General features: G+C 31.7%; 1 protein-coding gene across 1 annotated transcript in view; it reads left to right on the top strand.

Moving 5' to 3' along the window:
* Nucleotides 1-16,862, top strand: part of LOC143237162 (uncharacterized) — a 91,072-nt gene extending 74,210 nt beyond the window's left edge. Inside the window, exons 18-21 of the mRNA XM_076476112.1 lie at nt 1,775-1,897; nt 4,411-4,514; nt 10,401-10,538; nt 14,481-16,862. Of these exons, the coding sequence (XP_076332227.1) occupies nt 1,775-1,897; nt 4,411-4,514; nt 10,401-10,538; nt 14,481-14,630 (515 nt within the window). The 3' untranslated portion in view covers nt 14,631-16,862. The remainder of the gene's footprint in view (nt 1-1,774; nt 1,898-4,410; nt 4,515-10,400; nt 10,539-14,480) is intronic.

Below are 16,862 nucleotides of genomic sequence, written 5' to 3' on the forward strand. Positions count from 1 at the left end.
AGCTTATGGTCGTAATATTGTACTTTTTAGTAGACTACCTCCCATTCAAGACTTTAATTTCAAAGATAACAAAAACAAAGGACCTGTTTATTGATTGTTTTATCAAAACATTGATAACTGCTACAGAAAGTAAATTTTGATGGCAGTTAATTTCATAAACTTTCCTGTATAGAATATTCTACATAGAAACTATTAATTACATTTGTTCTGGAGTAAAGCCAAATTGGGCCATGTGGTGCTGTCTCTACTGTGGCAAATTAATTCTAGGTCTTAGCATTGTAATTCTGTAAATTTACCACTGTCCCACAGGGGAACATACTTTAAGTTACCCAAGATGTTATAATTACAAATCACTTTTAACCGTATTATTCCCAGTTCAATCTAACTGAGTTGTGAATTTGAATCCCTGTCACACCAAACATGCTCAACCTTTCATCTGTGTGGGCATTATAACGTGATGGTCAATCCTACTATTCATTGGTAAAAGAATAGCCCAAGAGTTGGCAGTGGGTGGTGATGACTAGCTGCCTTCCCTCTAGTCTTACACTGCTAAATTAAGGACAGCTAGTAGAGATAGTCCTCGTGTAGCTTTGCATGGAATTAAAATAAACAAACAAACAATAAATCTGACTGAACTTTACAGTGTTTCACAAAGAGTGATGCTTTTCAAAAATTACTAAACCTATTATCATAACACTTAACATACATTTTCTAACTATATATGGGATTTTTCCTTCTAATATTTGTATTTGTTTTTAAACGTTTATTGTGGTTTCCATGAAACAATGTTTTTATTTTATTTATAAAATATTTTAAGACTGTATAATACAATTTTGTTTTGGTGATGCTAACATTTTTGTGTTTTTAGTTGAAGTTGCATCATGATACTTGGGTAGAAAATATATTGAAAAGGTGGGCTTAAAAAAGAAATCAGAAGCTACTACAAAGGTTAAACATGTTAAACTGTTTCACAGTCTTTCAACAGTCAGTTCAACATGAGCATCCACACTTGTTGGGTAGCAGAATTTATAAATAACACGTGAATGTTGAGAAAACTGGATACAATCTTTAAACCTGATAAATTCAGAATTCTTAGTAAGGATAGTTGGGTAATTGAATTTTATTAAAATATTCATGCTCAACTGTGTAATTCAAACAGTTACATTTATTTAATATTTATAAACTAATAATGCTTAATGTTTTTACTTTGGCTATTGGAAAAGTAAATTGGTGTCAAAAACAACCATTGGAATATTTACATTTGCTAAACTCAAGTCAAATTCCCATTGCCCTAGTATACTTTATTCTGGAATTTTACTGTTGTAAAGTTTAACTTTTGTTACTACATAATGAAGCAGGTATATAGACCATTTCATGAAGAAGGATGTAAAACGTACTGAAAAGGTGGGGTTAAAAAAGAAATCAGAAAATTCTACAAGGGTTAAAAAAATTCAAAACATGTTGCATATTTTGAAATGTAAATTATTATATTACAAAGCTTAGGGATGATTATCAAGTTTACAAAGAGGTGTAAGTATGATTTGTTGCTTAATCTTAAAAGCATTATATTTTGAATTCAAAATTTATTGTATTGATATTTTACTGCAAAGAGTACAAAAGGAGAAAGGGGGTGTTGCCTTTAGTAAACATAACACCTTATCCACCCCTTTTTCTGTGGGCTAATGATTTTAACAGGTACATACCATAACCTCCTTTTTGAGGGGTTATTGATTTGGAGGAGCTAATAAATATTTATGTCCAAAATTATTTTCAGAAGAACCTGTTAAATGGGTAACATTTTGCAAGAGGCCCAGCATGTCATTACTCAGCGGCTACCGCCACACTTGGAAATCTCGTCACAATCATTTTCTGAGATACAGTGATGTAAAACCTAAAGGTAAGTCTGTGTAACTTAAAATTGTTAATCAAAATAATTTTAAATTCCTTGCTTTCTTTTAGATGAGTAACATATTTATGGATTCAGAGTTTTTCAAAATTTTTACTACTTTTATAATATTTTTGTCTTTTGTATTCCTCTTCATGTTGAGAGTTTTTTGAAGTCTAAAATATAATTTTTAATATTGTGCATTGCAATGAATTTCACACTTTGTCATATATAACTGTGTGTCAGGATTATTGTTTATTCTAATTTAAGTTAACCTTTACAAATCCTCTAGCTGTCTAGATTCCTTGGCATGTGAGTATTCGGTGTGTCTTTGTCAAACTGGGCAGGCAAGTTGTTTCTGCATAATACCATTTTATCATAAAAGTTAAATGTACAACATAGAGCATTTTTGGAGTTTTTATTTCATTTATATCTTCTGTTTTATTCTCTCAACACAGACTCCATCAGTTTGACCTCTTTGTGTTCATTTAAAGTCTGTTTTAGTATACTTTGTATATCTTCATAAAATTGGCATTATTTCATTCACAAAAAATCATATTTTCAAGTGAAGTATTTTAATAAACTAAAAAAAGATTTCTTCATGAATATATTGAGTATTATTTTCGATAGTTCATATTCTTAGTAATTTTCATGTTGAGATTAAAAATGCTTCCTCTCAAAAATCTCAAATTTCATTTGCATAATCTCTAAAACCTCCTAAATACATTTGAAATGTTTATTTTCAGTAAAACTATATTTTACCTGTTATATTCTATACCCTAACTCTGTGTGCATTTGATGAATTTGAATGATCTTGCAACCACAAAAAGGAACATGAATAAATCTAAATTACTCTTTTGTTCTTTCTAGAATGACTTCAAATGTAACATTCATTTATCTTAAGTAGATTTACACTTGTAACAATATATGGCTATATTAAGTTGAATTAATTAAATTTTAATTAAATTAAATTTTACTGTTTTATTGCTCTTTGAACTGTGTCTAACTACTATTCATGCCATTATATATTGTAATAATAAAGATGAGAAATAAAATGCTTACCTGTGTCGTAATCCTTGTCTTTTTTTTCTTTTTTTTTTTTGGCTATCAGTGACAGTTAACTCTACTTTTTGGTATTAATGATGGTAGTGCACTAAATAATTTTTATTTAATTAAATAATGCACTAGAGAACATAGACTAATAACATGTAAAAAACAGACAATTTCCTCAAGCAATCAAAATTTTCTGGCTTTCCAACTATACGACAAGAACCATTAGAAATTCATCCAAACTAGTTATTACCTTTCCTGTGAGAATAAAGCTTGTACCCTCAGTGAAATTGGCAGTTATCTGTTCACAACACATTGTTATACATCAACATAGATGAAAACCTCTGCTTCACGTCAGATATACATAACAGATAATTAAACATAAGAGAGAACTATTAATAAATCCTAAAAAAGAGAGGGTGTGGCAGGAGGGTTCTGATTTTCTATTTAGTTGAAATCTAGAAGTATGGTTTGTCTGAGCAATGGTGATTTTATAGGGACTAATTAATATATAATATCATAGTCACTTGAGGGTTGTTGGATAAAACAAAAAAAATACTTAGAGAAAATGTGTTGTGTGTCGTACTAGGAGAAATTCTGGCATTTTTAAAACATTGTCTCATAGAATTATGAGCTTAAAACTTGTATATTAGTAAAATGTGGATTATAACCTAAACATAAAGTAGTACAATAAACTTTTGAATGTAAGACACTAAAACCTTGTGTCATGTTCAGTAAAGGATACCCATGACAATAAGGTTAATGCATATTTAACTTAGTTAAGGAAAGTACCATTTTTGAAAATAAATTAACTTGATGTGTGAATATATTTATTCTGCTAAATCTTGGAATAATCCAGTCTGGTAGAAGCGTTATCTTTCTTCAATTGTTTCATTTTGTTTGACATTGTATTAAATGTCATTTAAGGGTTAGATAACATCCTCATACATTCACACTTAAATAAACAAGCTTATGTAAATTCAAGCACTGTGGGATCCTGACATGGTCTGCCAATTAGGGTACTCAGTTTATGGGCTTGAATCCAAATATCAAACATGCTTGCTTCTTCAGCCATGAAAGCATAACAGTATGGTTGGCAGTGGATGGTATTGGCAGCTGCTTGTTCTATCTTATTGGTCACTTCTAATTTCGGGATCTACAGCAGGTAGCTGTTGAGTAGCTTTGCACAAAATTTAACAAACAAAACAAACACTGTGGAGTGTTTTTAATCTCTTAGCATTTTTCAGTAATTTATAATAAAGAAGCAAATTATACTATCAACAAACCCAAAATCTGAGATTACTAATGATACAACTGTAAACAGATTTTTGAGAAATAATTAACATAAAAACCAAAAGTTAATTAAAATTTACAATCTACACAATCTGTTCTTAAACTTAGTCTTTTGTATAATCCTACAAACATACAAACAAGATATAACTATTATTATTTGAATGTTATATTTATCTTTTTAGATGAAAAGAAAACTACAGTGTATGATTTGGCCAATCAGAAAGGGGTATTGCAGAAGTCTAATGGTTGGAAGTTCTATCATTTATCAACACAACTTGAAGAAGTGGTAAATTAAAATTATTATAAAAAATAACTTTTATTGTACTTGATGTCTGTCAGTAGATCCTTTTTTCTTTTTTTTTATATTAAATCCTGTACTGTTTTTACCATTCTTGAAGGCCTTTAATGCTACGCATTGGGTTTTTTCACACCCAAAGGGTAAGTTTATGATTTCTAGTTGCTAGTTCTATAATAATTATTCTTCCATGTAACCGTTGATTGTTTTCTGTGATGTAGATATTAAGGATTTGCTGATAGAAAACTATTATGCTGCACGTTAGTTAGATGTTCTACAATTAGAGGAGTCAAATGTGTAAAGTAGTAGTCATTGCCCAGTAGAACTTAGACATCCCAAAAGTAAGTCAATCATTTAGCAAGAGGATTGAAGAAAAAATCAGCCTATAATTTCAGGAGAAAAAAGTATGCAAATGTTGATTTAAGGCTGTCTTTGTATTTAACATCATAAGATTAGGAAATTCTCAGGTCACTTAATCTTCAACTGTGTTAATTGATAAATTTGTCAGTCAAGATGAAAACAAAGTTTTAAAGTCTTTTGAATGTCATCTTCATATATAAACTTAGAAACTCAAAAATAATACAGTCTTCATATTTAAAAAAACAACAGCAAAACAGTGGGTGGAGTTGAGAATAAAGTCCAATTTAATGGTTGCAAATTTGAAGCCAGCATGAAATCAACAGCATTAGACATACTATCTTTGTTGAAATTGTAAGGTGAGGTTTTTAACCATCTTTGGGCCAGTAAAATTCGTTTTTTTTATTTTTACCAAAGTTAATATAGTTTACTATTTCCATTTTTAAGCTCATGAAGACTTCTTTCAAGATTGCTTTACATATTATAGCTACAAAGAATTTCTTGATTTAATGTTAGTTTATTTGTAAAACTAATTTGCCTAAGACATTTTAAGTCTCAAACTTTTTCAGGCAATGTAGCTAAAAACTGGGCTTTTGTATCCATGAAGGCCAGGTGGTTAAGACATTTGACTTGTAATCCAAGGGCCACAGGTTCAAATTCTTGTCACACCAAACATGCTTGACCTTTCAGTCATTGGTACATTATAATGTGCTGGTCAATTCCACTATTCAGTGGTAAAAGAGTTGGCAGTGGGTGGTGATGACTAGCTGTTTTCCCTCTAGTCCTACACTGCTAAATTGTGATTGGCTACCGCAGCTAGTCCTCGTGCAGCTTTGCGCAATATTGAAAAACAAAAAAATAGTACCCATGAAGAGCATAATGCTGATAGAATATTGTGTAGGTTTGTGCTTAACAGCACACAAAGAATTTTAGGCATTTTATAATACTTGAGAAATTTTTCCTAAGGTGTGTTTCAAATTTTAAACTTTTGAGAAATTTAAAAGCATGGTAGCAGGACTAGAAATACTTTTACAAGTTGCTTATAAAAGAACAAAACAAGAGCTAAGATGTAGATTATTCCACTGATGTATAGCACATGGAAATTTTCTTTTTTGTTAAAGATAAAAGAAGCAACTTGTTGCAATGATGTTTTGGTAGTTGGCTATTTGAATCCAAAATTTCTTTTTGTTGAAATTTTCTTTTTAGGGTGTTATCAGTGAAATTTCTATAAGCTGTTCTTTCTCTTTCAAATGCAAATTTTTAGTATTTGCAGAGTCAACAAAGGGATTTTGAATCCACAATAATTTTTCTAAATGATGAAGGAAGTATTCCCCAGTAGTTGTACATAAATAAGATGTGTACTGCAAGACTGAAACTTTTGTATCTTCACTTAAGGAAATTTCATTCATAAGTTTAAAAAAACCACTGAGATGTTTGAAGCAATTAATTTCTTCCATAAGTATACATTCACCCCAACGTTTTAGCTTATGTTGAAGCACCTCCATTTTACTCTGAGCTTTGAAGTACGTTACCCTGCACTGCAGCATTCACTTCATTTAGATAGGCAAATATGTCCGAAAGGTTAACCACTTTTTGTATGCAGCATTTGTCTCTTAATTTCTATGCAAGTTCAAAATGGAATTCGGATAAAAAGAAAACTGTCTCCTCATGCAGTTTGTAAAACTGAGCAAGCACTTTTCCCCAAGAAAGCCATCGGACTACAGTATGAAGCAGCAATTTTTATGCAAACTTCCCACGTCCTCACAGAGTAAACCAAAGATCCTCACATTGAGTGGTCTTCATTTTATAAAATTAACTATTTTTATTGACATCCAATACCTCTTAAGTCTTCTGGCATTTGTTTCATTGCAAGTGCATGATGATGAAGACAGCAGTGGATACTCTCAGTGTCCAGGTTTTTCTTTTCTATGTGTGCCACTGCACCTGAAAATTTTCCAATCATAGCTGCAGCCCCATCAGTGCAAATACTTGAGCAAAACTGCCATTGAATATCATTTTCTTCCATAAGTAAATCGATCAGTTTAAATTTTTCTTTGTCTGTTGTTTTAAGAGGCAACGATTTGCAAATCGTTCAAAACGATTCAAACTAGCTTCATGAATATATCAAACAAACACAAGCAACATCACATAACCTGCAACATCTGTTGATTCATCTATCTGAAGCCAAAAATTTGGACTCTCTTTTACTCTCCTTATTAACTCCCTTAAGCAATGTGCTGACATATCCTTGATTCTTCAAGAAATCGAGTTGTCAGGAAGAGGCACAGAGTTAATGTTTTTAAGAAATTTCTCATGAATCATACACTCCACCAAATCTTTTGCACATGGTTTTAGCAAATCTTTTGCACATGGTTTTATCAAATCTTTTGCAAATTGTATGAGCTTCATCTGCTTTTGCAATATGCTAACTAACACAATATGAAGCAATAAGAGCACCTTTGTTGTCTTGATGAGCAAACAAACAAAATGTTTTCTTTGCATTTAATTGCAAGCATTTTCTTTTGAAACACTCTGAAGTTGGATTTTTAATTGGGAGTGTTTGGTTTCTGGATGCTATTTTAACTTTGCTGGATGCAAACAACTGTTACCCAACACTGTTTCACATTCAACTCACAACCCACTAGGCCCATCTTCATTACCTGCCCATGTAAAACAATATTCAATAAAACTTTCATCATACTTTCTTTTCTTTCTTGTTTTGGTGCTTCTTGCATCATTCTGCATGGAAGTGCTTGCACTCAACGATAACACTTGATAAATTTGTATTAGGCCTAGGAAGATTTTTACTTGTATCAGGTTTATTTCTGATCTTCAGCCACTTATCCATTATAAGGGTGACAACTAATTATTAATTTGTCTAAAAATGTATTTTTATATCGTGTGTGTAACGTCAAAGAGCTCATTGGTACCAAGTTTGTCTGATTAAACTACAACAAATGTAACCTAATCTATCAATTACCAATTATAATTGTCATACATATAATTAAACTTCATATAAATATGCTTTGAAATTGAAACAATTGATACTGCATCTAATTGCATCACAATATTTAAAATTTGAACAAGTTGCAGCTATGACATCGTGTTTCATTTCGTTCTAGATTTAGCCATTAATCCAGATCTATCTTTTAAGAGACAGTTGGCATCACTACCCAGAGTTGACTAATGTTTTATCCAAAAATTACTAAGCTATCTTGCATCTCCAATGACACATGCAATCTTAAGATGGTGCCATATTTCCTAGCAACCAGTGGTGCCACTGTTGAAGTTAATTGAGAATGTATTAACACTTTTACCATGAGAACTTCCCCCTAAGCTAAATAAAATTGTCTGGCGTTAGGCAGAATAAAATATTAAAAGGCTCAATATGCTATAAATGTGTAATATTAAAAGATATATCTTACATTTTTGTACAGCATAATCCGATTCAATTTTATAGTCTTAGGAAAAAAATATTAACATTCAAAAATTTCCTTGTGGAGTCCAAGCGCTCTGCGGAGCATAGTTTGAAAAAAACATGCTGTAAACAATGGTGATCGAGCATTCATATTTGAAATAAAGCTCAAGAATTCATGCCCTTAATCTTCATTCTAAGCACAAAATAATGTTTTCCTTCATATTTTGGATAATCTAATTATATAAGATTCCTATGTTTCTACTGATGGACCCTGTGTTTTTATTTTGCATTACTTTGAATGTAATGCAATGGTTAATATTTTAAAAGCAGAGCCACTGAAAAAAGAATTTCTTGCTTAAATCTTTACTGAGTTTCTTCAAGTTTCATGGACTTGTACCTCATTAAAGATGTATCTTAGTAAATCTGTGTAAGACACTACACACATATTTTGATCTACACATTTCTCTAAAATACAGCAGCCCAATATTGCCATGTGGTTAGGGTACTTGCCTTGCAATGTGAAAATATCTGCTTTCGATCACTGTCTCATCAAGCATACTCCCCCCCTTTCAGCTGTGTGGACATAATAATGTGAGTGTCAATTGTGCTATTTGTTGGTAAAAGAGTAGACCAAGAGTTGATGGTGGCTGGTGATGAATAGCTTTCTTCCTTTTAGTTTTTCATTAGTAAATTACATATAGCTAGCTCAGATATCTCTTATGTAGCATTGTGCAATTTTAATGAAAAACAAACCGTGTAGTATGCAACAATAATTAGTGCTTGTTTTACAACATGGTATGCATAAATTAACACAAGCAGTGCTTTTTTTCATGTTAACATGGTAAATACAATTTAATAAAGCTTTAAATGTTTGACACATGAGCCAACTGACATTTTTGGAGTGAATCTAGAATGGTCAACAAGGGGTGGGTAATTCTGGAAATCAGTGATTTAAGGTTGTTTTGATAGATCTCAATTAATGAAACCCGGCATAACTTCTAAAGCAAAAAAGAACCAAATATCAGTGAAAGTGAGACATGATGAAATCTATATGGATTATGTTATGGTGGTACCATATGGAGTGTCACATGATACTTCTACTTTACATTTATCCTTCAATTGAAGAAATGATATTTTAATTTGAGAATTGTTAGAGAAATCATCTTGAAATGCATTGTGTATCTTTTTCAATTTCAGTAATACTTTACTATGTCATTAGTTTTACAAATATTGAAACTAATGGTTTCTTGTATATGATTCCAGTCTCCCTTTCTGAAGATGACTACACTGTTGTGCTCATTTTTTTGTTTTGTTGTCAGTGCAGTAATCAGTTGAGAGCAAAATATAAAAAAATGAGCACAACAATAATCTGTTGACAAATATCCAGTTTAAATCAGTTGAGATATACTTGATTAAGTTCTTCCCTTATGTGATCTGGACCCACTGTTTGGTGTAATTACTACACTTATACCATCACATACACACTCATCTCTAATAACATTTCAAACCTGTTTTATTGCTACACTTACAAGTTATCTACTCCATGTTGGCTCTTATTACCTTGGGTTGGGTCATAGGTCTGGTCCAATGACCTTTACCTTGCAAACAGTACCAAACATAATCTTTTTGTTTAATCTAAACAACCCAAACCTTGTTGGAATAACTCCTTTCTGGGATTACATCAAGATGCTGCACTGGATTATGTGGCAGGTGTTAAATCACATACATATCTTTTTATCATTAATGATCTCTGTATTGTACTTGAAGTGAGGTAGGCCTAAGGCCAAAACATTAAGAATTAAGATTTTCATTACTTGAATGTATATGAAAAAACCTTTTTATTTGTTTTTCTATAATTTTCGTTTTGTCAATGAGAGAATTTATATTTATAGCTAAATTTTATTTTAAATTTAATATTTTTATAGCAGTTCTGTGTAATTTACATTCAAAGTGTCATTTTTAACCTAAATGAAGCAGTTGCTACTGTAATATGGTAATATACGTAAATAGAAAAGTACTTTAAGAGAGAGAAATACCAAATTTTTGACTAAAGTTATTGACTTCAAAGGGAATTAATTCTCCAGATTATATTCTACTGTCAGGTGGAGCTTGAAGTTTCTGTCTACTCAAGGATATCGAAGATTTTGGAACTTTTAGAAAATAATCCCCCAGCCCTCAAGTGTAAACCCCTAAGTTTGGATGAAGACAAAGTGATGAATAAGATTAGTGACCTGATTAAAGTAAGTGTATGACCCGTGGCATTACCCTGAAATATTTTGCTCTTGTTGTAGATGTTCAGTGAAAGTAGTATGGGTGAAGCGATATACAGTGTCATAATAAAGCAGCTTTGGTTGATGGTCGTCTCTCAAATCAAGCTGAACACATTAAGCAGTTAACCAACATTTTCTTGCATTATCATTTATCATACTCCTGTTTTTTATTAGGAATCTCTTCTGGAACATCCAGTCAGTACATGGATGCTGTTCTTTGTTTTGGCCATTTACTTGCATCATTACCTTTATCAGAGATAACGTTTTCGTGTTAAAAGTTAAAATTAAAGTAACCTAGTATTTACTTTCATGTTATAATGTATGAAGACATTTTTTTTTATATGAGCTTAAAGATTGAATATATTTTTCATTTGGTGTCACAAATAAAGTTGAGAGTATAAAGTTATTTATTATGTGGTACCATAAAATACAGTATTGTGCAAAAGTGTTAGGGGCTAATTCTTACAGGCCATTACAAGATGTAAACTTCAAAATTATGGTAATGCTTCACTGATCCATGTTGACAACTGAATGAGCCAGGGTGAGAATACTTATTATTCATTAGAATTCCTATATACTTGTACCAAGGGCATGTCATATGGATTCTGTTTGAATGAACATACTGATCAAATTTAGGGTCTGAAATAAATCCTATGGTACCCTTGCAGTGTCTTAACTGTATAAACAGAAGCTAGGATATAATATTGGTGTATGTTTGAAGACATCAATTTAATAGCATTTTAGAAATACACCTTGATGAAAACAGTGTTTAACACTATATCTTAAGTATTTTTTGTTGTGCAACAGCCTAAAAAGTGTAGAGAATTGTCTTTAGAGCAGAGAGTTTGCATAGAAGCTTTTATGAGGTTCTGGCTGGACTGTGACAAATTGCTGAAAACTTGAAGTACTCCCCAAACATTGAGACTGATACATGTAAATTTGAAATGAAAGGAAGAGGCAGAGCACCTAAACTTGATGCTACTGTTAAATATTTTGATTTAGGACAACTGCTACTGATCTCAAGCATGATATAAACAACCATCTACGAAATGACAGAAATGTGTCCAGGTATACAGTATCAAGAAGATTCAAGTGAGAATTAAATATTTGGTTTTGTGTAACAGTTAAAAAGTCTTTACTTCAACCTTCAAATATTGTCAAGAGATTTAAATTTTCTATAAAGTACAAAAACTGGAAAAGAGTGTTATGGATGGATGAGTCTAAGTTTGAAATAATTGGTTCGAAGTGTAGGTTGTACATCCAGTGGAGGAAAGGTGGAAGATACTTACCTCAACACATAGGAGAATGCTATTAACTATTAGTATTGCCAAAGAAGCCTTTGCTTTTTAGTTCCTTACATGCTTAAAATATTACCAGCCCATCCCTCCAATAGTGTGGAATAATACATTTTATTTTCTCTCTCACTTTTCTTGGGATATAGCATACACATGACATTCACAATAATTACATCAAACTCCCTCTCTCTCTAGCACACACATGCATTTTGGTCCCAAATTCACCCATGCTGCAGAGCAATATTTTGGGCTTGTGAATGTTATATTACAAAGTTTGGGATTTTTAGTTTTTAAATTTCAAGTTCCTCAATAAGAAAGAGTCAATGCTTTAAACACACTATACAATAATCTGTAAAGGAAAAGAGTTCACAGTGTTTACAGTTAATGTATTGAGGTTGTACCAGAGAAAGAGAAATGTGAAAATAAACCTTTATTGGCTGTTTCTCATCAGCTCAATCTGAGTAGGCTACAAGGAGAGAGAGCTAAACTCCAAAAATAAAACTGATATGTTGATATAAAACTATAAAAGTTTACTCTGTGAGAGTGATATAAATTACTAAAATTAGTATTTTAAAGTCTGAAGGTACACTGAAGCTTACAAAAGCTGAATAATGTAATCAAGTTAAAACTAATACTGCCCAACAAGGGAGATCCTAACTTTAAATACAAAAATATAATAACATAAATAAAGTCAAGCTATTATCCATTTACCTTTGTAATGTGACTTCAAATCAACCACCCTTGAATATGAGTGGGGAATCCTAGGGCCATTACAAGGTTTGCTGAAACAAAAGATAGCTGTTTATTTTGGGACATCACAAGTTAAGTAACAGCTATCTTTCCAGCAAGAAGACATGCTTACTGATCATTTAGTGGATCCCAGTATTGTGTGCAGCTAGAAAAAGGAAAAGTTATTTACTCTTTGTCACCAAGCTGAATGGAAAAAAACATAAATTTCAACACATTAACGAAGGTGCTGGTAAACACGTTATCAGACTATATTAAAGTTTGTTGTGTGTGTCTTTTCTCTTACAACTTGAACAATGGTTTCTATACAGTTCACTGTGGCTATTGAATAATTGTTTAGGTGAGAGACATTCATTACTTTTATCTGATCATAATGTATTTTTTACTTATGTTTAAAGACTGTGAAACTGCTATACATGCTGTAATAGTCTTACGTCTTAAGTCCAAGGTATCAAAATTCGTTGTTTTAAGAATGGTTGCAGAAGTACTATTGTGGCATGAGGATCAGTGTTTTATAGGCCTTTTTTAGCTTAATCCATTTACTGTAGCTGTGGTATGTTTCTCTGTGCTCCCACCCTCTCACTCTGTGACTGAGATAAATGTTTCCCACTGTTATACAAAATTATTAGTAAGGTATTTACTGACATCCCACCTAATGTTGATATATGGTTCTCCTCCACTTTTTTTGCTCAGTCCTACAATAACCAACAAGATACCTAAGTGAAATGTATGACAACTGAGTGCTGAATGTACCTACGTTTCTGGCGCAGCAAATAGTAACCTGAATTACTGCATAAGTGTCCCTGATGTGCTTTACTCTGAAGGCTTAAAAGATAGTCACTATGAGCCAAGTAGTGTTCAATTACTTGGCAATGAAAAGACAATTAGACAAGAGGGTGCTAGTCAGGATGATGACCTTGGATCCAGCAGAGGAAGGCATAAATAGTGACAACAGGAAGCATTTGTCCCAGTTGTGGTGCAGTGGAGAGGGAGCACTGGGAGATATACATTCTAGCTCCAGTGAATGGGTTGAACTGTGGGATGATATTGGTGGAGAAGAAATGCTTTAAGGTTTTTGAGATACTTAGTTACTATTTCCTTTCGTCTTTGCTACACATCTCACAAGTTACCCTAGGTTAGTTGTTTTTACAACTTTTCAAATGATACCAAAATGTTTCTGGTAGATTAAAACCTTCTTTTTCTTCTTATTTCTTTTTTAACCCTTTGAAAAGTTTACACTCTTACCTGTGCACTTACATGTGAAGTATTATGTTTTTTCACTGCAACCTTTCAGTTATTTCTTCTAACTGTATGCATACTCATTGTATCTGCATTTATTCTAGGATTGTTTTGATCAGTTGTAAATAGAAATGCTTTAATCTCCCAGCTCAAGCAAAATGTTCTACTGTTCCTTGAACTGCATTATTTGAAACACTAAAACTCTGTGTAAATGTAATTTAGTTTTGGTTTGGTATTCTTCTCTTCATAACATCAAGAATAAATTGTGCATATTTTATACTGCCTCAATTATGGTTGCATTTTTTTTCAGTTTTAACCAATTTGAAACCTGTAAGGTCTTTGAATGATACTTCCTGTTTACTTACCATTCAGTGCACCAACTTTAGGGAAGTGGGTGTTTGTGGCTTGAAACAGGTGTGAGAAATGAATTCATGATTCTGAAAATATGTATTAATAGATCAAAGTATTCAGTGGTGCATTATAGCTGATTACAATTAAATAATAATAATAATTTTTTATGAAGAAATAACACAGCAAAAAGAACAAAAAACGTTTTACTAATAGTTGTTCCATTTTCATCAATTTATGTAACACATATGTGTATATATTCATATATATCTTTGGTTATTAGGGAAATATCCAGAGAAGCAAGCTATTGCAAGATCAGATGATAGAGGCAAAGCAACAAATGATGAGAATTTTGGAACACAAGCCAAGCATTGTAGAAATAATCAACAAATATGCCAGTAAACGACCACTAAAGAAAAAGGAGAAAAGCTAATTGCAACGGCAGTGTTTTAAAACAAGTTAATTGGTTACATTTTGTTGCACTAAAATGTTGAATGAAAATATCTTTACAGTACCTGTTGTTTGTTATCTGTAAAGAGACTTGAAAAATGTTCAAAATCAGATGAGGAAACATTTATGGATATTGTACATAATTTTGAAGTTAAATACCATATTACTTCGAATTTAAGATGCACCTCAATTTTAAAAATTTATTTTCAGGGGAAAAAGAAATTTGGATGGTAAGTAGAAAGGAATAAATATGTTTTAAAAGAGTATTAATAAATCAATCATGTTAATAATATATTTGAAATGAATTATAACAAAAATATAGAAAATATGTAGGAAATTTTTAATTTTTGTAACAGTAATGTTTCTTCCTACTTTCTTTATTTAATCAGAACATGACACTAATGTTTCTTCTGACTCGCTGTTATATTCTGAAGTTGAAGTATCTTCATTGCTTGATTCACTGTTGTCTCAGAGAATGTGATCTTGTGTTCCATCTTCTGCATTGGATAAACATTTTAAAAATGAGTTTCTAGTAATATTGTCTGACACTTCTTTCCAAGCTTTTGAAATCCACTCCACTATGATGCTGATACCTCTTTATTTTACCACTCGGTGTCAAAGCATGATTGTCTTTGTTTAGCCAAGTATTATAACGCATACGAGTTACGATCTTTGAATGACTTGTTAATGGACACATCAAAAGGTTGTAACTAACCTATCAGTCCTCTGGGAATTATCATCATTTCTTTAATAATGCACCAAGCTGACATCCTTGTACACATCCCAACCTCTTTCTATTAACTCTGATGTCATCCATGCATGTTTTTGTGCATGAACTATTACATCTTTGCAAAAATTTTCTTTTGACTATATTTTTCTGTTTAATATGACATATGGTGGTAACATATTTCCACCTGCAGTTATAACATGACACTAACTCTTAACTTTTCATAACCAATGGTTTTGATTGTCACCTGTTTTTCTCCTTTCACATTTAAAGTGTAGTTGTGCAAAATGTTAAAAAGGTGCTATTTTATTTGCATTACCAGTTTGGTTAGGGAATTTGATTCCTTTGGCATAGATCAATAACAGTGATAATCAATAAGTTTTGTTTCAAAATCTGATGTCAATTTCTGACTAATTGTTGTCCTTCGTTGTAATGATAAACCTTCTATTTTCATAATTTTCTCACAACAGCCATGACTAGCCTTGAAAGAAATACCACTGTTTCCTGTACATTCTTTTACTTTTAACATTAAGACTTCTCTAGTTACAGGCAGTCCTTTATTTCATAACTCTCTGCAATATGTTAAAACTAACTTTTACTTTAAATTTTGTGTTATATGTAAAACACTTTTCCTTGGGTAAAAAAAAACAAAAATTAAAACAATAAAATAGCATCTGAACAACAAGAGAGTTAGACAAAGACTAAGGATGGTGATATCCAACTACACCACTAGAGGCACTGACATCAGCAAACTTTACTTTTTGTACATGTTTTTTAGTCTTTTCAAGCTAAGTTCTTTTTTTAAAATACAGTCCAATCCAAAATTTTTGTTGTTCGAGGAAAATGAAGTATTTTAATAGATTGTTTGGGCAAGATTATTCATGATGAAACTTCGTAGAATAGATAGCAACTGTCTGTTGTGCAGACACAAATGTAGAGGACGACGTTTTGAAAGTCTTTTTTCCTTTTGCCTTCAAGACTTTTGAAACATTGCCCTCTGCAAATTGAAGAGTGAAAAATAATATCTTGAATTTAAGATGCTCCCTAGTTTTCAGTTAAAAAAAAATGTGCAAAAAAGATGAGTCTTAAATTCGAAGTAATACAGTAATATAAGTTTTCATGTGGACCAACTGTTTTGGATGTATGGAGCAGCTGTAATGTCTGTTTTTTTTAATTGTCAAGATACTATGTCAAATAATTCATAAGCATGCTTGATTGTCATTTTTTATTGTATTTTTGTAAATTTTATAAATTTTTCCTTTAAGGTCATTTTGAGTTATTTAACCATAAAAGTTTTGATATATCCATACACAAAGACATTTGTGTTCTTCTAATGAAATGAGTTTAAAATGTCACTGTTGTACATTTTAACATTTAAGCAATATTCTAGTTAAGTACCAACTAATACAAAAGTTTTTTCTGTTTTAATTTCCTTTTAGACAGTTTTGTAATTACTGAAATAAAATTGAGACACTGTAACTCCAGAAA

This window comes from Tachypleus tridentatus, chromosome 13, assembly GCF_004210375.1.
Source record: "Tachypleus tridentatus isolate NWPU-2018 chromosome 13, ASM421037v1, whole genome shotgun sequence".
Lineage (NCBI taxonomy): Eukaryota > Metazoa > Arthropoda > Merostomata > Xiphosura > Limulidae > Tachypleus > Tachypleus tridentatus.